This window comes from Acartia tonsa, chromosome 5 (assembly GCF_053477335.1).
Source record: "Acartia tonsa isolate MP-2025a chromosome 5, ASM5347733v1, whole genome shotgun sequence".
Lineage (NCBI taxonomy): Eukaryota > Metazoa > Arthropoda > Copepoda > Calanoida > Acartiidae > Acartia > Acartia tonsa.
In genome coordinates, this window is record NC_137264.1 from 37,149,080 (window position 1) to 37,172,628 (window position 23,549).

A 23,549-nucleotide genomic window follows, 5' to 3' on the forward strand; every position below is an offset into this window, starting at 1 on the left:
AGGGAGGTCAAATTTTAACCTAATTTATAAAAACTAAGGGCCAAAACTTTATTGCTGGGGGGGGGGGGGGGAAAGGGTTTAAGAGGTTTTGGGGGTTGGATAGCACCTATCAAAAAATAAGAATAAAATTATTTGTTAGGGGGGGGGGGGGGGGAGAGAATGTAGCACAGATTTTCTTGGGTTAAGGGTTAGATGTCAGACCACAACCATGGCTCTGTTAAATTGGAATCTTATCCCTGTATCCTATTAGAGAGGTTGCATGCTTATGGCAGGTTCCCAGCAAGATATTTCGTCATGGAATTGCCATCGAGCTCGTGCAGTGCAATATATGTACCGAGTCTCATGCTACCTCCAATCCCCTTTGCCATGAATGACCACCTATTTTTTTGGTGATAAACATTGGAAAATTGGCCTTTAAAGCAAAAGGTAGCATGCGAGTTCGCCATCAATATTGTAGCAGAGTATGGGGCGAAGTCGCACAATATTAGCATAATTTAAAAGAGAGTGAGAGAGAGAGGAGAGAGGATAAAAATAGAAGAAGTGAGAAAAAGAGCTCAGAGGAATTTATACTTTAGAAAGAACCAAATAGAGAGCAGCATTACTTTATACTACTCTGCTACAAAATCAATGGCGAACTCGCATGCTAACTTTTCTTGAAAGGCCAATTTTCCAATTTTTATCGGCAATGATATTGAACAATGTAGCATGCTACCTTTTTTTGTTAAAGTTTTGCTGGGTTAGGTTAGGTTGGTTAGATTAATCTAATATAACCTAACCTAATAAAGCTTAACTCTCACATACAGTCACAATCACATGCCACATAACCTCTCTACCAGGAAAGGATGCAGTGAGGATAAGATTCCAATGGAACAGCTCAACATATTACACATTTGCTTGTTGTAGATTGGTCTTTTTAAACATCAGCTTGGTAAAATAAACTTTTTTCTCTCCTACAGTTATAACTAGATTCAGTTATATTTTCTGCCTGTTTAAGAACTTTCTTATTATGACTTAAAATTATGCTGACAATGTTAGACATACAACTGTTTGAGATCTTGATGGTGTTTCTGTTGAAATACTTTCAAAGATTCTATTGTTTGGAAATTGGTATCTACCAGGCGTAAGAATTCTTTGCCAATATTTGTTGCAACAGCTGAGTTGTAAGGTGGAGTAAACCACATGTTATTCCTTGACCTGGAGCGGTTTTAATGAGTATTTTGTTGTCTATAATTATTTTTAAAAATTGATTTGTGTTTATAGCCTGAGGTTTCCGGGGCTTCTTGGTAAATATGTTTTTCAAAATCAACTGATAGATGTTATTTGAAAGGTTACTAAATCTTTTCTCTACCATACAATGCAGATCTTATTAATGCAGGCTGGATGATAGGATCTTATGTTGATGTATTTTGGTTGTCATCTTTTATAAAAGTTTTGTATTCTTCAGTTACTAAATTTAGGTTAACATGTAGAATATTTGTAGTTTCAATTTTCATATCAACTGTTATTTTCAAACTCTTATATAAAAAAATTGTATTACTTCTTTTCTTATTCTGTCCATTTGTTTCTCTGAAGCTGACACAATTGTTGATCCATCCATAATCTCCGTATAGTCCTACCTGATTCTTGAGAATAGAAGTTTCTAATTTGTTTAGTAAATAAGGGTCTACTCAATTGGATACTTCTGCAGAGTCATACTTACTAGGGTGGGTCAATTTATGACATTTTTTATTTGAGACCAAAGTGGGAATATGCATTTGATTTTTATAGATATAATACACCCCTGGATGATTTAAAAATCTTATGTCTTAAAACCGCTGACATCCAGACATACAATTTTATTGCTATTTTTGAAGAAAGAAATTAAGGGTAATAGTTGCTGTTAATTATAAAATATGATTTTGGTTTCATACATACATGTGACAATATATAAAGCTTACTTTTGATTTCTCAGATGTTAGGAAATATGCAATTTTTAGGTCTTTTTTCTTGTGAAACATCCAGGTATAAAGCATAAATATTGTTTTGACTGAAACAAAGTATTTTATGTTACCAAAATACTGAAATATTATCTAGTAGTACATTCTATATAAAACATATTTCCTTCCAATCACCAATTGCAGTAGTTGCACAGTACAGCAGCCAAGTACAGCTGCTGCTGCTGAAATTTATATTTTCTGATTTCTAATATGAAATTGACATAAAAATAAATATTTCCTGAAAAAATGTTTTTCTAGCTTAAGAAATAAGAAAATTACAACATTTTAAATTTTGCAGAAAAGGACATAAAACAAAGGTTGGTAAATAAAAGGGTAAGAAAGCAAGAAGCTTTGACTGACTTATAGTCGGATATTCATTATCAAACTGGGGAAATGCACAAAATATTTAAGCCCTCTATCTCTAATAGGAACGGAGATAGTAAGGGGAGAGGATTTGATAATAATGTCGTCTTTGCATATTTTAAGAGTGAAATACATTTTTAAGTGGTCACATTATAAAACTCAATTTTTTTAAATTCTTTTTTTGGTCAGAATTTTTTCAAAGTACATTTTATCTGTTGCATATCCCCTCTTTGTCTAATTCCTATATGAACCCGCCCAAATACCCAACTATAGGAACATCAAATTTTTTTCCACTTTTCTTTATCCATGGAATCCATCAAAGAAAAGAAATGTTTTTTCTTGAATGGAAGATAATGCTTGTCTTGTTCTGTAATGTTGACATATATCTAGTAGAAGCAAGAATCTCATAATCGGATTAGAACTTTTGATAAATCAAATTGAAAGAATTTTAGGGAGCTTTTGTTTTCAGTTTGTTAAACCATGATAGTGTGTCTTGGGTACTTCTCCATTTGTTTGAAATGGTGCTGGCTCTTACAGTTTATTTTGTCCAAAACATTTTTTAGATATTATTCCAATTTTTGGTTTAGCTGGATTTATTAATCTGCATTCAGAATCAACACGACCAAGGAATGAATCTTTGTGGTCCTTAAACTGTTTTTAACCTATTTTTGAATGTGGGGTCAAAAATATACTAGGACACCTATAGAATCAGACTGCAGAGCCCAAATTTGAATTAAAGCCCCAATAAACTTTTTTTGGGGGATTTAAAAATTAATTTTTAGTGTTGCTGTAATCATTTTTACCGGAGCAAAAGCTCTTTTTTTACTTCGGGTAATATTGTGGCTTACAGAACATTTTTATATAATTCACTTTATATTGATACAATAAAAAAACATTACTCTGTTCATTGGAAATAATTTTTTTTCCCAAAACAATTAATTTCATTGAAAAATATAACATTTACAATAAAACAAATAATTCTGAAATCTAACCAATAAGAGGTCTTGTTTTATTTCAATTCTTTACAATTCAAAAAAAGAGTGTTTTCACAAAGTGACTCATTTCCAATGTAGTTAAATATTTTTTATTTAATTAAAATGAAAAGAATGAAAACCATACACATAAAAGATACATACTTTTTAAAATTATTTTAAAAGATAAGTTTGAATAATCTTATTTTATAACACATTTGTATATGTGACAAAAATAAATTTGTTGTATTGCATAAACATTTGTTGTCATTTAACCCTTTACAGCCATTTTTTATGTTTTTAAAATAAGTGAGAGAACACAAACATGTTAATGTTAATTCGTTGATATATTATTAAGAATTAACTTTTTAGTGAATTTTTATAGTAAAATCATAAGGCCTAATTTTACTCTATACCAGAATACAATATTTATGAAGCAAAACACTCTAAAAGCTACGAATTTTACCCAAATAAAAAAAAAACTTTTGCTTTGGTCAAAATGATCACGGCAACAGTAAAAATTAATATTTAAATCCCCCCAAAAAAGTTTATTGGGGACTTAATTCAAATTTAGGCTCTGCAGTCTCATTCTACTGGTGTCATAGTATATTTTTTATATACGTTTTAAAAATAGGTTAAAAACAGTTTAACTGTTATATAATGCAAAGGACGTTTAGCTGATACCTCAATCCTGTCAGCTACATTCTGCTCTTCAACATTGACTTGATCAATATTATTATTATTTGATTTCTTGTAATCTTTGGTGACATTGTTTTTTAATGTTTGATGGTAATTTGTAACAGGAATCTCGTACTGTGTAGATGTTCAAACTCTGTGCAGTTGGTTTGAGCACTATAATCAGATTTAAATCAAATTGTTTTTTTATCATCATTGGTTTCTTGGTTGATAAAGTACCAGAACCATCTAAGGCTGTTATCAAACTGATGTACTTTGCTGACAATTTTTTTTTGTATTGAAGTATTGAAGGATTTGGTATGTTTTTAATGAGTATGTGATCTCAATTGTTGTTTTCAAAAGCAAAGCTTTTCTATAACTACTATATTGCATAATCATTTGGAGAGGTTGTTTAATTTTAGCAATGTACCCTTCATTCTTACTTAAATTATTATCATTTTTCTAAAGTGATATATTTATACTTTATTTGCTATGCACATTTGTGCATTAATTTATTCGCTTGCATCATATTTCATCCTCAAAAAATATTTCTGTACAAGAATGATCAAACATAATTGTCATTAATTTTTAAAAAAATACCCTGCAATGAAGCATTTCTAAAATCATCAATATTGGTGATATTTTAGAAAGGAGTTGAATTTCATGGAACCCTGACGGGATAGTTCCCTGGCATAATAATTTTAGATGCTATTTTGCATAGTGGAAAAATTTTATGACCTCATGATTGTTAATATGACATGTCTCAGTCAGTATACCAATAACAAAAATGAATTCGAAAAAAATTCACGAAACCTATACGTGTTTTTCAGCTGTCGTTGGGGGGGGGGGGGGGGGGAACAAATATTATTTTAGATTTATTTTGCTTGTTGGTTATACCTTATTCCTGTGTCTCAGTGGGAATCATTTCTATCTAGAATAAAACCAAAAATTTGTGTCTCAATGCAATATGATGAAAAATATACTAATTATTGACTTGAATAGAATTGTCCTGATTTATTACTTCATTTTTTACATATAATTATAATATAATTTCATATACAAGACAATAGAAGTAATAAATAAAAATATGACAATTATCATCTTAATTTCAATAAAGTTTCGTAAATCAGGCAAGTTCCCAGTTGAGGAGTGAGATTCTACCCCATCTGAAAAAATAAACCCCCCCCCCCCCGCCATCTATCAAATTAAACCCCCCCCCCCCCCCGGCATCATGAAATTTTTACCCCATCTTATGATTTTGTCCCCATCATGTTAATTTATCCCCATCTTCATATTTTGTACCTCTCCAAGAGAAACAAAATAATGTCAGAGAAGGGATAAATTATTGAACAGGGGACAAAAATGAAGGATGGGGTCTAAATAGGAACATGGGGCCAGGATTGTAAGGTGGGGTCTGATTTGACAGATGGGGGAATGATTGGCAGAAGGGGAAATAATATCTGGGTAGGGGGGAGGGGAGAGTCTGGAGGGGTTTGCGAGGTGAGCCTCGCGCGAAAGAATTTATATTAGGGTAGCATAAGCTACCATACTCCACTGTAGTGAAGCTATGCCTTTCACTCTTCTATATTTTCCTATATTTTGAATAAAATTTGAAAATGCCTCTATTTATTTTTTTTATTTCTCTTTTAAGACTTTTTTTAAACTAAATCACCAACATATTCTAATACTTTACTTTACCTAATATTTTAAGATAAAAATTTGGCTCCATTGAAGAAAAAAAACAATTGCTTGTTTGAAATAGGAACATCTAGTGGCAGATTATTGAACTACATAATATACATTTTTCTGGATGTCAACAAACATGATGATTGGTTGAAAAATACAGATGGGGTAGCAACCAATGCTATGATATTAAAATTGAAGCAAGGGGTTAAAACTCACACATGGTGATCAAAAAATTAATATGGGGTATTTTTTTCATGATGGGGGTAGTTTCAAGTGCTTATATCTTGAGAACCGTAAGAGATAGAGGCCTAGTTGCTTGACTGTGGTAACTCAGATTTACATAAGGAAGCCATTTAGGCACATGGGGGACCAAAACATGATATGGGGTATTTTTTTCATGATGGGGGTAGTTTCAAGTGCTTATATCTGGAGAACCGTAAGAGATAGAGGCCTAGTTGCTTGACTGTGGTAACTCAGATTTACATAAGGAAGCCATTTATGCACATGGGGGACCAAAATATGATATGGGGTATTTTTTTCATGATGGGGGTAGTTTCAAGTGCTTATATCTGGAGAACCGTAAGAGATAGAGGCCTAGTTGCTTGACTGTAGTAACTCAGATTTACATAAGGAAGCCATTTATGCACATGGGGGACCAAAATATGATATGGGGTATTTTTTTCATGATGGGGGTAGTTTCAAGTGCTTATATCTTGAGAACCGTAAGAGATAGAGGCCTAGTTGCTTGACTGTGGTAACTCAGATTTACATAAGGAAACCATTTGTGCACATGGGGGACCAAAATATGATATGGGGTATTTTTTTCATGATGGGGGTAGTTTCAAGTGCTTATATCTTGAGAACCGTAAGAGATAGAGGCCTAGTTGCTTGACTGTGGTAACTCAGATTTACATAAGGAAGCCATTTATGAACATGGGGGACCAAAATATCATATGGGGTATTTTTTTCATGATGGGGGTAATTTCAAGTGCTTATATCTGGAGAACCGTAAGAGATAGAGGCCTAGTTGCTTGACTGTGGTAACTCAGATTTACATAAGGAAGCCATTTATGTACATGGGGGACCAAAATTTGATATGGGGTATTTTTTCATGATGGGTGTAGTTTCAAGTGCTTATATCTGGAGAACGGTAAGAGATAGAGGCCTAGTTGCTTGACTGTGGTAACTCAGATTTACATAAGGAAGCCATTAATGAACATAGGGTACTAAAATTTGTTGGGGGTTTCTTTTTTCATGATGGTGGGTAAAAATTGAAAATAGGGGCCATTTGTTATGGTGGAGAGGGAATTAGGTTAAGTTAGGTTAGGTAATATTGAGGAGCCCTGCAGGGCTCCTCAATATTACCTAACCTGTGCAGGAGACCCTAACTCTGCAAGGCTATTCAATATTTCCTAATCCCTTCATGAACATAGGGTACCAAAATTTGATAGGGTTGTTTTTTTTCATGATGGTGGGTAAAAATTGAATATAGGGGCCATTTGTTATGGTGGAGAGGGAATTAGGTTAAGTTAGGTTAGGTAATATTGAGGAGCCCTGCAAGGTTAGGCCCCCCCGGGGGCCCTAACCTTGCAGGGCTCCTCAATATTACCTAACCTGTGCAGGAGACCCTAACTCTGCAGGGCTACTCAATCTTAAACTAACCTAACTTAACCAATTTTAAACTAACATGAACCAACTAAACCTAATCTAACCCATTTTAATCTAACCTAACCCATCTTAACCTAACCTAACAAACTTAACCTAACCTAACCCATTTTAACCTAACCTAACCCATCTTAACCTAACCTAACCCATATTAACCTAACCTAACCCATTTTAACCTAACCTAACCTAACCTAACCTAACTTCACCTAACCTAACCTAATTTCAACCCCCAACCCCATCATAAAAAATTGGCCCCTATATTCAATTTTTACCCACCATCATAGAAAAATGACCCCCATATTAATTTATGTACCCCCATGTGCATAAATGGCTTCCTTACTTTAATCTGAGTTACCACAGTCAAGCAACTAGGCCTCTATCTCTTACGGTTCTCCAGATATAAGCACTTGTAAGTACCCCCATCATGAAAAAAATACCCCATATCAAATTTTGGTCACCCATGTGCATAAATGGCTTCCTTATGTAAATCTGAGTTACCACAGTCAAGCAACTAGGCCTCTATCTCTTACGGTTCTCAAGATATAAGCACTTGAAACTACCCCCATCATGAAAAAAATACCCCATATCATATTTTGGTCCCCCATGTGAATAAATGGCTTCCTTATGTAAATCTGAGTTACCACAGTCAGGCAACTAGGCCTCTATCTCTTACAGTTCTCCAGATATAAGCACTTGAAACTACCCCCATCATGAAAAAAATACCCCATATCATATTTTGGTCCCCCATGTGCATAAATGGCTTTTTTATGTAAATCTGAGTTATCACAGTCAAGCAACTAGGCCTCTATCTCTTACGGTTCTCCAGATATAAGCACTTGAAACTACCCCCATCATGAAAAAAATACCCCATATCATGTTTTGGTCCCCCATGTGCACAAATGGCTTCCTTATGTAAATCTGAGTTACCACAGTCAAGCAACTAGGCCTCTATCTCTTACGGTTCTCAAGATATAAGCACTTGAAACTACCCCCATCATGAAAAAAATACCCCATATCATGTTTTGGTCCCCCATGTGCACAAATGGCTTCCTTATGTAAATCTGAGTTACCACAGTCAAGCAACTAGGCCTCTATCTCTTACGGTTCTCAAGATATAAGCACTTGAAACTATCCCCATCATGAAAAAAATACCCCATATCATGTTTTGGTCCCCCATGTGCATAAATGGCTTCCTTGTGTAAATCTGAGTTACCACAGTCAAGCAACTAGGCCTCTATCTCTTACGGTTCTCAAGATATAAGCACTTGAAACTACCCCCATCATGAAAAAAATACCCCATATCATATTTTGGTCCCCCATGTGCATAAATGGCTTCCTTATTTAAATCTGAGTTACCACAGTCAAGCAACTAGGCCTCTATCTCTTACGGTTCACCAGATATAAGCACTCAAACCTACCCCATCATGAAAAAAATACCGCATATCAAATTTTGAAACCCCATCATGAAAAAAATACCCCATCTCAAATTTTGACACCCCATGTGCATAAATGGCTTTCTTATGTAAATCTGAGTTACCACAGTCAAGCAACTAGGCCTCTATCTCTTACGGTTCTCAAGATATAAGCACTTGAAGCTACCCCATCATGAAAAAATGACCCCATATTAATTTTTGGACCTCCATGTGTGATTTTTGTTCCCCATATTTTATATACTTACCCCATATGTAATATTTTACCCCTATAACTCATAGTTTATTACTACCAAGCTTTGTTTTAAACATTGAAAATTACAGGGACCAAAATTTAAGATGGGGTACAAAATCAAATGATGCCGGGGGGGGGGGGGTTAATTTTGACAGATGGCGGGGGGGGGGGGTTTATTTTTTCGTATGGGGTAGAATCTCACTCCTCAACTGGGATGGTGCCCGTAAATCACTGCAGCTTTTTTATTCTTTATTAAAGAAATAAAAGAATAACGCCAAAGTTTTTCTCTAATATTATCAAATTATTTACTACCTCAGTTATGGGAGTCGAAGGAGAAATTCGGCATGAATTTCAAGGAAAACAAATCACGCAACCTCAAACTAAACTATCCACAATAATAATATCACGCAACCTATCTAACCAAATTTTTAAGTTTCCTCAGAACATATTTCAATTTAATTCAAAAAGATAATTTTTTCTCTGAAATTTTTTTCTGTTGTGAATTTAAAACAATTCTGAAAAATCAAAAAACTACTAGATTATTGATATTTATTTAAATTTGATTTGAATTGTTCTGAAGATTTTTAGCTCTTTTTAAATTTTCTAAATTCCTCAGAACACTGGTCGCTTTGTATAAACATGTATTTTATTTTTTCGGAGGAAACCTGAACAGGGTATTTGTTGTCTACATTTCTGTGTCAAGTGTACACAAAAATCGTGAATTTGTGTGTGTGTGGCCGTGGTTTGTAGTGGGAGACACGGTTTATTTTTCTATGTAATAAATACACAGCACAACCAAGAAAAAAATATTTATGTTTGTGGCAAAAATCCAACAATGTGACTGTATTCCTCCATAGCAAGGAGGATACAAAAGTGATCTTGTTAGTTGCATAACAATGACATAGTTATTTGAATTCAAAAGTCTTGAAAATTTCACAAAAAGCCGCAAAAAAGGATGCAGCTCTTATTCTTTGACACCTTTTCGCACGAGCTGCCGGCGGCTGGGGTGAGCGGCGCCGCCGCTGACCAACTCAATCTGGACCTGGTCCAGTTCCCCAGCCCTGTCTGCGTTCGGGAGGTCAGGGTTATCCCCCTGGGCGCCAAGGTTCACTCGAACCTGCCCGGGGGCGCAAGGATGGGCGCGACCAACCCGGCAAAGTTTGACTTGGAGTTGTTTGTCAACAATCTTAGAGCTCAAGGAAAGTGTTATATTAAACATCAAAACTATATAGAAATGAAAATTATCAAAACTGTTACTATAAATAATAATATATGAATATGAATAATGAACTTATTCAATAGTGTGTAGATTTTAAAGTATATCAAATTAAGTATACTTATATCATATTTAACCCAAAAGTATTAAGTAAATTAGAAAATTATCTATTTAATCAAACTTTAAAGTTAAACTGCGCGCCAACTTTATTTGTTAAACAAATCTTAGAACCGTCTTTTCAAACAAAATATATTTCGTTTAATGCTATTAATTTAGAATTATAAAAAAGTGATAACGAATTAATTTCACAATTAACACCTGAGCACATTGTCAAAAGGGGAGAATAACTACTATTACGACTTACTATATATTTAAGGTCACAATTTCATTTCTTTTAATCCACGAAAGAGTTAATTGGTTAATTGTCTAATAGGCGATTGATTATGTGATCATCATAATACATTCTAAGACCCTTAAAGAAAAATAGTTAATGCAGGCTAATCTTTTTTTCAAATTACGAGTTTTGGCATAGTCCAACTAGCTACGTACCAAATCTCTTTCGATGCTTTAATATGACTTATCTATGTATATCGTGTTTTAGTGTGATTTTTAATAGGTTATTTATCTCTGTAAGATTTGTCACTTATAGTTTGAGATTTGCCAACGTCATCTATGAATTCATTGTTTTGATGTAGGCATATCATAACACTTTCTATAAAACTAGGCGCCTCGACATTTGAAAATGTTGGAACCTTGTGCTACAACGCTGGCGATACGATCAGCCTGAACTGCAGCAAATACTTGCCCACAGATGGTCTAGTGCTGAGAGGCACATACTCTGCCCTTACTCTGGCTGTATACGGTATCGTCACTGACCTCCAGGAACGTGAAACAGTTTATATGTTCAATTTAGTGATATTCAAGTTATTTTGCTGGCCTTGTTGAATTTCATTTAGAGTCCTAGGTATTCAATGAAGAATAAAAGTACGCCAGTTATTTTGAAGGCAAATACAACAGAAACAAAACTCATAAAGCAAGAAAAAAAAACATAAGATGTTTAAGCCAACTTAAATACATTTAAGCTTGGATCTAGTTAACTGTATACCTAGTCTTTCCTGTTCAATGGTTTAAACTACATTAATACTAATAGGGCATATATTTGAAAGAATTTCAGTTTTCTACCTTGTAGTTTTAATTATATCAAGACTTGAAAATCGTATTCTTATGATACATACACGTAATACAGCTGTTTTATTTCTCTCACAAAAACAGCATGACTACTGAATTAGTAATGTCTAATTGTTTGTTATTTATTGTAATATAAAATTATATATGTTTCATGGTATACTTAAAACTTATGCTGGAAATAATTTTTCTGAAATGCACTTCATGCAACTATCCCTTTAGTTTGTTTTTTCTCATACAAGTAAACAAAAATTAAAACATTATCTTAACTTAAATATTTTAAAGGTAATTAACTAGTTTATTAGGTTCATGTAGAATACAATTTAAAATAAAAATGAATTTTCAAGACTGTTTCTCGTGCGCAGGAACAAGCTCGAACTCCAGCATCTGTGCAAGAGAACGCCACTGTTCGTCATGATGATTTACAACGAATCAAAGAGGAGCCGGTCAGACCGCCTGAATCTCCGCTGCCAGACGCAGCAGGGCGGAGTATCGGTGAAAGCTATGCGGCTGCTTGGACGGCTAAGCATAGTGAGGTAGCTCTAAAAGCTGAGCCTCCGGCTGATTGGCTTAATAATGATGGTGAGTATTTACTTGAACAAAGGGGGGGGGGGGGTAAGTTTTGACACATATGCGTAAACCTGGAGTATAGGCTTTATCTTTGGACTGAGAGGATAGGTTATTAAAGATACAATACCCGCAACTTTAAGATTTTTTTTGGATAGGCCTCCAGGTTCCGGAGTTCTAGGCCTCCAGGTGGTCTCTGTACAGGTAAAAATGAAAAAAATGTATGTAAAAGTTAGAGGTCAGCTTATGAAACAAAATATGCATGTTTTTTCATCAAATACGTGAATAACATTTAAAAAGATGCATATTTTGTATAATAAGTTGACCTCTAACTCCAAATTTTTTTTTTTCATTTTTACCTGTACAGAGACCACCTGGAGGCCTATCCAGAAAATCTTAAAGTTGCGGGTGTTTCATCATATAAGAATGATTTTATCTTTAATGACCTATCCTTTCAGTCCAAAGATAAAGCATATACTCCAGGTTTACGCAAATGTGTCAAAATCCCCCCCCCCCCCTTACATTAAAATTAAATTTTAATTTGGATTTTTAACAATTGCCAAAAATATACCCAATATCTTATGCATTAAGTATTATTGAAGAATACCCCAAAAAGTTGTTTAATAATATTATTTTTTTGGTATGCTGATGTTGTAATACAAACCTATCTACATCTATTTTAAATCTTATGCTGTTTAGTAAATTGAAGCTTTAATTTTTTTTTTGTTAGAAATCTATAATCACTTAAATATTCAAATATTCCTTTCGATTAGGTATATTTCTTTCACCAAAACTATTTTTCTTAAGAAAACCTATCTATTTTAGATTGGAAATCTGTAAAACCTAAAATTGAGCCTAATTCTAAATCAGGTATTTTACCTATCTAGAAATTACATAATACTAACATACCTACCTAAGAATAGAAAAACAATGTCGATAAAAGGCAGCCTGCTTTTAATTTCATCAAGCTGCCTATTTTGCTCCAGCAAAGCTACAACTTACAAGTAATAATTTTCAACCGTGCCTTGACATTTTTAAAGAACAACATTCAGCTGACATCTGAAACTAAAAATTACAGCCCTCTTTTTTTTATGCCGCGTTTTAGCCGTTGAAATCATAGTTTTATTTCTTTAGGTCTAAAAACAGAAGTTGAAATGGCGGAAAAAGTCCGAATAAAAAAGGAAGATGATTTGAATCACCTGGATAGAGACAGAGATGCATGGAAAAAATCCAGGAGATCAATTTCTCCAGCTGGAAGGGTTTCTGGTTCCCCTCCACGAAAGTTGCGAAGGTCCAGATCATTTTCTCCTGATGATCCCATCTCCAGAGAAAGATATAGAAGGTTAATATAATATTTTAGTTTATCAATTAGGTGCATGCATAAATACTGCAGCAATTTATAAATTAACAACATTTATAAAAAAAAAGAAGAAAAAAATAGATCAGAGGAAGATGTATATGATAGTAATAATAAAGCATGTGGAACAAATAATTGTACGATTAGTTTTGATATTACAATATTACAAGACCATAAATATGACAAAAATTGGCAGGTGTTGTCGATATGTCAGGGAATAATTCAATTTAACAACTTTGATTTTTCCTTATAAGTTCAATATTGCTAATGTCTTAAAATTCATATTTTAATAGGTAGGTACTATTTTTATATTTAGATATAATATGATATTTCAGGTCTGGGTCTCGCGACCGCCATCCCAGATCCCATTCCCGCGACAGAGGACCCAACCATCGTTCCATATCTCCTCGTGATAGAGCCGGTCGTCCTTCTAGCCGAAGATCCGACTCGAGGGACCTGCTGCCACTACGCAGGTCGAGCTCACGGCTGGGCAGGCGGCCAGATTCACGTCATGGACGCGGAGTTGGCCGGTCCAGCTCTAGGGATAGACTGGTGCGTAGAAGTGGCAGCCGCGGAAGTCCCTTGCCACCGAGATATAGATCTAAAGATAGGTCTCCAGGATACAATTACATTTCTAGGTAAGTTTTTTTTTCAAATATGAATACCTATATTATTTTATATAAGAGAAGAAAACCTAGAATGAGATTAGATTAAACATACTGTATTAGCTAAAAAATACATAAAAGTCATTAGCTTTAACATAAGGAATTAAATCTTTAAACTTCAAATTTAACTAAACATTATTTACAAATAACCGGCCAAATAGTTGTTTACCACATTGATGAACATATTTTTTTTTCAGGTCACGAGAAAATTCTCTTGAAAGAAGTCGGTACCGTTCAAGATCTGTCGAGTCGCCACGCGGCGGCCACAGGCCCCGTTCATTATCGCGCAACGGTCGACGTTCCAGGGACGGCTCAAAAGACAGTTATCGCATGCGGTCGTACAACTCGATGAAAGAATCCTATCGCCGTGGTTCACGGTCGCCGGGTGGTAGATCACCGCTTTCCCGGTCGCCGTTGCAATACTCGCGGCCGGGATCACGCGACCGTTTGCCTGCACATCACTCGCCTGTCAGTGCTCGCGGTAGTGGTGGCCTGCGACCGCGATCACGCTCGCCTAGAATATATAGGAGTCCGCAGCCCAGTTTTGACCGTAAGTCGCCTGATTTTCGTCGGGATGGGTCGCCGCGTGATTATTCACCACGGAGCGGTGGGCGGGACAGGTTTGCTGCCAGGTATTCCAGAGAGCGGTCGAGGTCCCCGCGGGATTATGACAGAAACTCCCTGCAATCAAGTGGCAGTAGAAGGCATTTTTCACCAAGGTATTTAATTTTTAAGGTTATAAGAAAGGGAGAAGACATTCTGACTAAATTATACTGGCACCGAAAGTTTTTAACAAGATATCGACTTATTATTATCAAGTTCTGTTATTGTGATTTTTTGTGTTAACTTTTTTGTAGAGTAGCAACCCGACGACTTGATATTTTCTCACGTCTGTTATACGTTTAGAAAGTTAACATTTTTACATAAATTGATTAAAAATCACAAGTTTATCTGATGGCCCTATAAAACAAAAATTTTGACTTATTAGAAATATAATTGCTACGAAAATTAATGGTAACTATGATATTGTATACACAGGTTATTCTTGTTTTAGACGTTCATCTATTTCACCGCGACGAAGATCCATATCCCCGAGAATACGTGGATCACCATCTACTCGTTATCCAGCTAGATCCAGGTACAAATGGAAAAACTGTTGTTTTGGATCTACTGCAGTTTACGGTAAAATATTGCTGGTAACGAATATTGCCAAAAATCTATGAATTTTAAAGGCTGTTAGCTGCCAAACGGCTGAACGTACAGATCATTCCTGCACACTGTTTTAAGCGGCATAAGAAGGCCTACAAATAATCTGGAATAGCCATAATCATCTCGCAGTGCAGAGAAATGCGCGCAAAAGGCCCATTTTACGCGTTTTTTCTTCAGTGAAGCTTTCCCTGTGCATCATTGGATCTTGGCTATTCAAGATTATTTGTAGCCCTTCTTATACCGCTTAAAATGGTGTGCGGGTATGATCTGTACGTTCAGCCGTTTGGCAGCTAGTAGCCTTTAAAATTCATAGATTTTTGGCAATATTCGTTTTTGGCAATATTTTACCGTGAACTGCAGTAGATCCGTTGTTTTGTTTTTGTTAATAACAAATTTCCTTGCATTAATGTGTGTCGTTTGATTTTTGGATTTCTCTTATGTAAGGTTTGATTTATTTTTGGGTTTGTTTCTCTTATTTTAAACTTATCCTAGCTGATATGCTAGTTTTTATAATAACTAAACTCTAGCCTTTTAGGTACCTAAAGATTAAGAATGCCTCTGAAGTAGATAATAGCGAAATTGGTCCAGTCATTTGAAATTTTACTTGCCTCAGGAAAAAAGCTATTAATATTATATCTATGATGAATATGATTAACTTTATTATGAAAAGATCTTCAATGAAAAACTATTTAAAAATGTCAGGTCTCCGTATGATGGTGGCCACCTGGTGCCAACAAGATCTCCAGATCACTGGAAGAAAAGATACTCACCCCCACCTATCCTACATAGATCTCCATCCAGGTAATCTTAACTCATATGCTTTAGGTTGGGTATTTTTAGCACTGTGAAGCCCCGCAGGCTTTGATTTAAATTTAATTATTAATAAACTGACAGAAAGAAAGAACTCAATGCCTAATTTGAATTTCAAAGATGCACAGAAAATAGAAAAAAAAATGAACAATTAACCATGTAGTATTTAGTTAATTGATTTTTAACACTTTACTTTTAACATATTCATGATGTTAATTTTAACAATTTTCATATGTACTATATTGTTGTTTTATTCTAATTGTAGAGTTGCTTTGCTACTTATAATGTTTTGTACCCACCTACATATTGATTTTTAAAAAATGTACATATGTGTATTTCTTTCTAGGAATGGTCACCACGATGCATACAATGTTGGTCCCCCGCTGGGAGGTGATATTGCAGTGATAGGAGCTCCACATGATGGACTTATGCCACAACCTGGCAGTGTTCTAGTTGATACAGGAATCATTCTTTGCATTTACTATTTACATACAAAAAACAGTTGCTTCACTTCTATTATGTAGGGGAGGTCAAGCAAATAGCCTTGAACCAACAAAAAATTATGTTTCTGAGAAGTTCTACCCATTCGATTATCTGATAAAGATTAATTATTCAAAATTTTCTGTAATTAAAAATAATCACTTTACATCTTCCAATTTCCATCTTTAACTACCAACAAAATAGAACTTTAAAATTTGGTATTTGAAGGGAATTTAAATGTACATATAATATTGACTTATCCCAATATATTTACAAAAAAAATGACAAAGTATTTGGTGTAGGAACCCTGAAAGGTCAGCAGCAGCAGGACGTGTTGGACAACGTATCTGACATATCTGATGGAGATATTCCTGACATACCTGACCAGGAGGATATGGATGATGATGGTCCTAGTGATATGCCTCATCCAGATAAGGCTCATTTAAGACTTAGAACACTCGACAGGTAATCTACATTTCCACTATTTTTGGTAGCGCAGCTGTTCTAAAAACAAGTTATGTTCAATAATCCATCTATAAACAGATTCATTCAGCTGCTATCAATGATATGCATCCGATCTCAATCAATGAGACGTTATATATTTAACTTACAAACATTTATTGGGTGGTTTACAACTGCTATAATCCAATGAAAATTTGGAATCAACCGGTCCAACCGTTCAAATGCGAAAATTAATCGTCCTTGCTGCGCTATAACCCAATAAATGTAAAAATCTTCTAAAAAATAATTCTTTACAAAATGTTAATATTATATCAACGTTTTACTTTGCTTTTTAGAGAGGATATTGAAGAAATCTCTGACGAGGAGGCAGAATGGTCCGATGACTTTGAGCCCATCAATTTTTCCGCCAGCCAGGGCACAGCCAGCGACCTGGAGGAGGAGGACAAAATGTTAGGCAATCCTGTCGTCATTTTCGACATTGCCAACCCGCCTCCCGTCACCGCTCTAAAATATTGGACACCGCCCGGTGTACTTCCCAGTGGTGTTGTGACCAAGTGTGATCAACGGACTATTGGCCCCGATACAAATGAGCCAACACGGACTATGAACCCCGCCCCGAGCCGGCAAAATCGGACTCCTAGTAAGCCTCGGGATGGTGTTGGGGGCGGAGGCGGTGAAAGCGATATTGAAGAGGAGTGTGGGGAGGATAAACATGAGACCAATGGGGTGGCTCTTGATCCCATTGAGGCAAAAGTGCAAAAAGTTTCAGATATTTTCAGGCAAGCTCTATGTGTTATAAAGTTATAAAAGTAAAGTTAATTTCGTGTATCTGATTAAGGTGCAAAGCTAATCTATAAGGCGTCAATGTCCTCATTATAAACTGTTAAAATTTTCGAAAATATGAATTAGAAGGCTATGTTTTAAGTGATTCGAAAATTGCAAAAAACGAATGGCATTTGGTAAATTAACCATCCCGTGTACAGTGTGGAACTGCCATCAGCTCCTATTTCAGTTATGAAATTAACAATTTAACATGCTATCTTTTCTTAAACTTGCATGAAGTACGATTTGAATTAATGACCACCAATGATGTTTGCCTATTTTAGTATTTACCTAACTATTATCAATGTGATTCACATTTTAACTTACCTATTTAGGTATTAGTTTAATTCTAACAAGTTTTAAGATATATCGGTTGCTTCCCTTAAAGTGCCTAGTGTAACACAAAAGTTCCCTCTTATTTTATTATTTAATTGGAGGGGGGAGGAAATGTGTTGTGTGTTTGGATGATCATATTAAGTAAAGGGTTACAGGTCATGGGTTAGGCATGAGGATTAACTATACCTTTCCCTCAATTAATTTTATAAGTAAGTGGGGTTGGGTTTCTGTTGCTTTGAGGAAAATCACCTATATATCTTATGAATTCATACATGCAGTACTTTTCAACTCATCAGTTGCGCTAGGTGACCCCTCTCCTCCTTTTTAAGGGGTGGCCACTCCTTTTTATAGAGTGGCCCTTCATGCGGAGGACAAAAGTTGGGTTTAACTTTGGTTGGCCTTCATAATTAGGACAACATTTGGGTTTCACTTGGGTTGGCCTTCATGAGGAGGACAAAAGTTGGGTTTAACTTGGGTTGCCCTTCATAAAGAGGACAACAGTTGGGTTTCACTTGGGTTGGCCTTCATAAGGAGCACAAAAGTTGGGTTTAACTTTGGTTGCGAAAACCCAACTAATGTGTTTAGTGTATGCTTATAATTATTATAAAAAAGAACTTTTTTGTTATAGGAGGTTAACCCAAACATCAGAAGAAACTGTAGATGAGACATGGATAGAAAAGTTAGAAGAAATTACTCTTCTGCTAGATAAAGAAGGCAGGGTTAAAGGATAACTTAATGTACTAAAACTTTTAGGTTTCGTACCCTGTATTTATATTTTTTCTAAAATCAAAACAAATTAAGAATACCTAGTTGCATCTAAATGTCAAATTAAAATAATGTGAACTAGTCTGGGGTGTATATTCTGCAAAATAACCCTGCTAAAGGGGGGGGGGGAATAAAAAATATGTGGTTAGGGAAAAAAAAGGAAAAATTAAGAGAACTGAAAACATTTTTTTCTATTTTCTCCCCTCCTCGTAAAAAAAACTAAAAAAATATGGGAGGGGGGATAAAATGATAAAAATAAAGGGTTCTTCAAATATTTTTCCATTTTTCTCCCCTCCTTGGTGGGAAAAACTAGGGGGGGAATAAAAAAATCGTAGCAAGGAGAAAAAATAGTCTTGTGCAGAATATACACACCCGAATCTTTTATATCATTTTCCCTTGACCGTAAAATATTTTCATGTTTTAGTTATTTTTGTAAGAATACCTACTCATTTTCTACAGAGCCCTTTTGAAAATCTATCAAATTAACCCATTTACTTATCCCTTAATCCGTAATACCAGGTCAATTTATTGATCAGCTGTTGACTGGACCTGAACAGCTGATTGACAGTGATAGAATCCAAGATCATGACACCATTAAACATGCCAATGCTCTTATAAATGTTGTTGAAACAGGTATGTCTAATTATAAGACCAATTTCAGTTTTAGGAACTTCTGAAGGGAACTTAAAGCTAACTGAAAGCTAAGGATATTCCATCTTTCAGCAATGCCTCAAAACGTGCCGAAACAAAGGAAGATTGGAGAACCATTGTGCATGGCCTACGTTCTGCCGAGAACTAAAAGGCAATGATGATGATGAAGGGAAAGTGTACCTACATAAGTTGGTTTTTAGGTGATTCCAATATTTCAGCGATCGAAGTCAATAGTCTTAGCTTTAAAAAGTCAAGGAAATTATACTTTACTATTTCTCCTTCTTTCTCGATTGTTAAAATTGATGTAGTTTTATTTAAAAACGCTTAAATCATAAAATCTAAAGATGCCATTTTTTAATAGGATTAGACTACGATCTGGCTATGAAACAAAGCAAAGCCACCAACAAACTACGACATTTGAAGTCTGGTATGAAGTTTTTGATGCAAATAATATCCTCAATCCCAAGAACTATCAATCAAAACAAAATCATCGACATCAGACTAATTCAAAGGAAATGCTTGTGTTTAGTTAATTAGATCATACCCGAAGAAAAAAGTTGCAGCGTATTGTTTTTTTTCTAATTCACTTTCTCTCTTAATTTAGAATTTATTGAAAATATGAGTTGTTTATTACTTCAGATCAGATTAGTTTAGTAAGGTTCTATAATATTTTGTCTGGGTTATTCTGTGGGGATAGTGCAGGTATGTATTCCCCCCTCCCTTCATTTCAAAATATTTAAAAGAGGGAGGGGGTGAGGGTGAGAAATTACCCGTCGATCAAAATTTTAAAAACTTAAAAAAAAATTGTTTTGAATATTTTTTCCTGTATTTATAGGTATTAATTTGTCTAGTTTACGTATTTAGTCATGGCGTGATAAGGACTAAGATTCGGAACCTTAACCTTTCCACAACGGATGAATGCGGTACATATCATAAGTAGTTGAACACTTGTTTAATTATAATTAGACTATGGAGTATTTACGTGTGTGAGAACATGTGTATACCTGTGAAACTTCTGGTGGTCAGGACTCTTGATAAGATCCTGGACACCCAGGCTGGCCTCCAAGCTTTCATTTCATCAACACCGCACCAGGAAAATTAGATTTTTATTTGATTCTAACTTGCATCAAGGAACACTTACCTACGGATTTTTCGTTTGAAATTCTGACTTTGGTAGCAGGATATATAATATGAAAAGAATGGGTTGGGGGTTGTATAAAAATGGCCAATTTTCCCTTTTTCTTCCTTTATTTTTGGCATCTGCAAGGGATCTCGAACCCTGTGTTGAATACCCTGACTTTGCCTTTCGGAAATGCCTAATGTAAATACCTAAGCTTTCAAAGATTCGATTAGATTACTGTCTGAATTTAGTATTGCCTTTATATTCTGTTTTTCCTTTATAGTCTGTCTTTATGTGTAAAGTGTTATGTCGTCAGCCTACTTGATTTTCAAATATGAAATAATAATCTTATTGCTATTAATAGGAAATGGTTCTAGCCCTTGTGAGTGCAAAAGAACGGACACGAACAAAGTTTGCATTAAAAAGCATTCTAAACAAAGTAAGCCTGTACGAAACTGTACAGGAAATGGCCGCCCAGGTTGAACTCCTGGAGCAGCAACAGGAGGCCGCCAGTAGCAACGGCCCCGAGTTTACCTCAAATGTGATGAAAAGATTGATCCAGTGTGTTAAACAGTTAGAGCGGACGTTCCAAAATCTTGATTCGTTGATGTCGCATCCGTCCAGATATTTACCCTGCAAGCACAGGTTTAATCTTAACAGGGATATTTTTCACCAACCAGAGGTTGGGTATTTCCGAATGCTATCAGCTGGAGGCTGCGTAATAGATATTATTACAGCAATCCTGTGTCTTCTTAACAGTGAGGATTTGTCATCATTCCATGAATCCGTACCAAGCCACGTTCCAGATGCGCTAAGATACAACCTAATATCCAGTATCTGTTCTTTGCTGTCCAATTGGTCAGCCAACATGGAAGGTTTAAAATTCATGGCTAGCAACACGGAACAATTACAAAGTTTGATTACAGTTTTGTTGACAGCTGATGGTAAAAGTTCTGCTGTGGACGAGTCAGCCAATGGCCAGTTGATTATATACCGCCTCTACACACTTCTCTACCTGGATACTCTAATGGCTGAACAGCTAGACCAATATTCAGCCGCTGACACCAATGAATATGACATTTTTGGTGGTGTTGATCAATCCAGCGTTTTTAAGAACAGACGCCAGCTTGAAAATGAAACAATTTTGTCAACAATACAATCTTTATTTGGCCTGACGTTTACTAGCAACGGGAAGCAGGCTGTTATCCAGGTGCTGACCATGGAGTCCAACCTGGATGGTGTGGTGCGGCTGTGCAACCATACAGACATGCAGGGACAGAAGGATATGAAAAAGAGTGGTATCCGCGGCTATGCTAATGAGCTTGTACTGCTGTGCGTCAGGAACTGTGAACATTTGGATTTTATAACCAAGTATTCAAAGGTGAGTTAATATTATGGTTATAGACAGGTGTTTTCTTCCGAAGGGGAGGAAGTGGGGGGGGGGGGGATGTAACCATCTCGTAATCAATGCGCAAATGGCACTTAGAATCCAAATTTCGTTATGAAACTTAGCATGTGTTTTACTTGGTAAGTCTATTTCCCCCAAATTAAAGTTAGGCAGTTTTTCGGCGATTTTCCCATAGAAATGAAAAAGTTTATCTCCACCTTGAAAACTCACTTTTTTTATATTTTATATAATATTATTTTAATACCTAGATACCTACCTATATGATTTTAAAAAAATAACCTTTTATCTGTGTAAATTTTTTGTTATATCCATATTAATTTTATTTCCCTATATAGTTAGGTAGGTGTATGAGATTTGAACATTTAAAAATAAATTCATTCTTTAAAAAATACTTTTTCAGGCTCTGTACAGTCTTGGAGCTCATGACGAGCATAGCAAGTTAAGCGAGCTGGTTGTCTGGCTTAAACCTGTCCAGCAACCAAATAAACTTCACTCAGAACAAGGTAAAACTTTCAAATCTCTTGAATTAACATTTTAATGTTTACTTTACACTAAGAGTAAGTTCGTACGGTCGTTCATAATGGTAAGTTCTAACTTAAATTGAGTATTTTATAAGCCTTTCATTATGATTCCTGTAACAATTAGGGGGCATGTGATTTCTGGCTGAATTTTCCGTATAATATGCCTAATGTTAACACAGTGAATAAGAGCACAGTTGATATTTAAAAGTGTTGTATTTACCTGTATTTTATAATTTAAATGGATTTTAATTTTGATTTCTGATCTCAAACATAATATTTGAGGATATTGTTTTAAAACTAAGGTAAAACTGAAAGGATAAATTGCTCTCGTTCGTACGAAGTCCCCTTTTGATTTGATAAAACTGTCCTATTAATTTTATGCTTGTTTTTACTGAACGATTAGGTATAATGTTAATAGTAGGAAATTTCTGTTATTACGTCTTTGTCAGCGCGTTTTTAAATAGCATCCCGAAATAAGGATGATATATTTTATATATTTAATGTTGTGATTTTAAAAACGAAAATTTTAAAACCTCTCCTTTAAAAAATATTTTTTCCCCCAGGTATCTTGAGTGTGCTGGATTGCCTGCGGAAAGGGCTGGAAACTGCCTGCCTGGTCAGTCCTCAGAACATAACCTGTCTTAGGATTCTTGCCAATCTGGTCGTTCCTAACTATTCCAGGTACAATATAAAGAAAATTGCCAAAGTAAATAATATAATCGTCAAATCAAAAGTAACCAAATATTATACGAATATATCGATATGAGCCGTTACTTTTTCAACTTTTTTGTTCGATTTAGGGAAAATAGACCTACCAAGGATTACTCATGCAGAATTTTAGATCGAAATTCGAATTCTAAGTGCTATTTATACATTGATTACGAGATGGTTGCATTACCCCCCCCCCCCCCCCCCCTCCCTTAAATTAAACCGTCCGGTTTACTTACGATATACACATTATCTCACACGGAAAT

The 23,549-nt window shown here is 35.3% G+C and overlaps 1 protein-coding gene across 1 annotated transcript in view; it reads left to right on the forward strand.

The window, feature by feature from the left end:
- Window positions 1-9,651: 9,651 nt before the first annotated feature.
- The window catches only part of vir (VIR_N domain-containing protein), a 33,433-nt gene continuing 19,535 nt past the window's right edge, over window positions 9,652-23,549 (forward strand). The window contains exons 1-19 of the mRNA XM_080162569.1: window positions 9,652-10,198; window positions 10,940-11,096; window positions 11,765-11,984; window positions 12,795-12,839; window positions 13,104-13,311; window positions 13,662-13,964; window positions 14,189-14,710; window positions 15,046-15,129; window positions 15,903-16,001; window positions 16,357-16,470; window positions 16,791-16,955; window positions 17,288-17,731; window positions 18,739-18,824; window positions 19,395-19,508; window positions 19,888-20,060; window positions 20,467-20,617; window positions 21,009-22,027; window positions 22,455-22,557; window positions 23,139-23,256. Coding sequence (XP_080018695.1) covers window positions 9,957-10,198; window positions 10,940-11,096; window positions 11,765-11,984; window positions 12,795-12,839; window positions 13,104-13,311; window positions 13,662-13,964; window positions 14,189-14,710; window positions 15,046-15,129; window positions 15,903-16,001; window positions 16,357-16,470; window positions 16,791-16,955; window positions 17,288-17,731; window positions 18,739-18,824; window positions 19,395-19,508; window positions 19,888-20,060; window positions 20,467-20,617; window positions 21,009-22,027; window positions 22,455-22,557; window positions 23,139-23,256 — 4,367 coding nt within the window. The 5' untranslated portion in view covers window positions 9,652-9,956. The remainder of the gene's footprint in view (window positions 10,199-10,939; window positions 11,097-11,764; window positions 11,985-12,794; window positions 12,840-13,103; window positions 13,312-13,661; window positions 13,965-14,188; window positions 14,711-15,045; window positions 15,130-15,902; window positions 16,002-16,356; window positions 16,471-16,790; window positions 16,956-17,287; window positions 17,732-18,738; window positions 18,825-19,394; window positions 19,509-19,887; window positions 20,061-20,466; window positions 20,618-21,008; window positions 22,028-22,454; window positions 22,558-23,138; window positions 23,257-23,549) is intronic.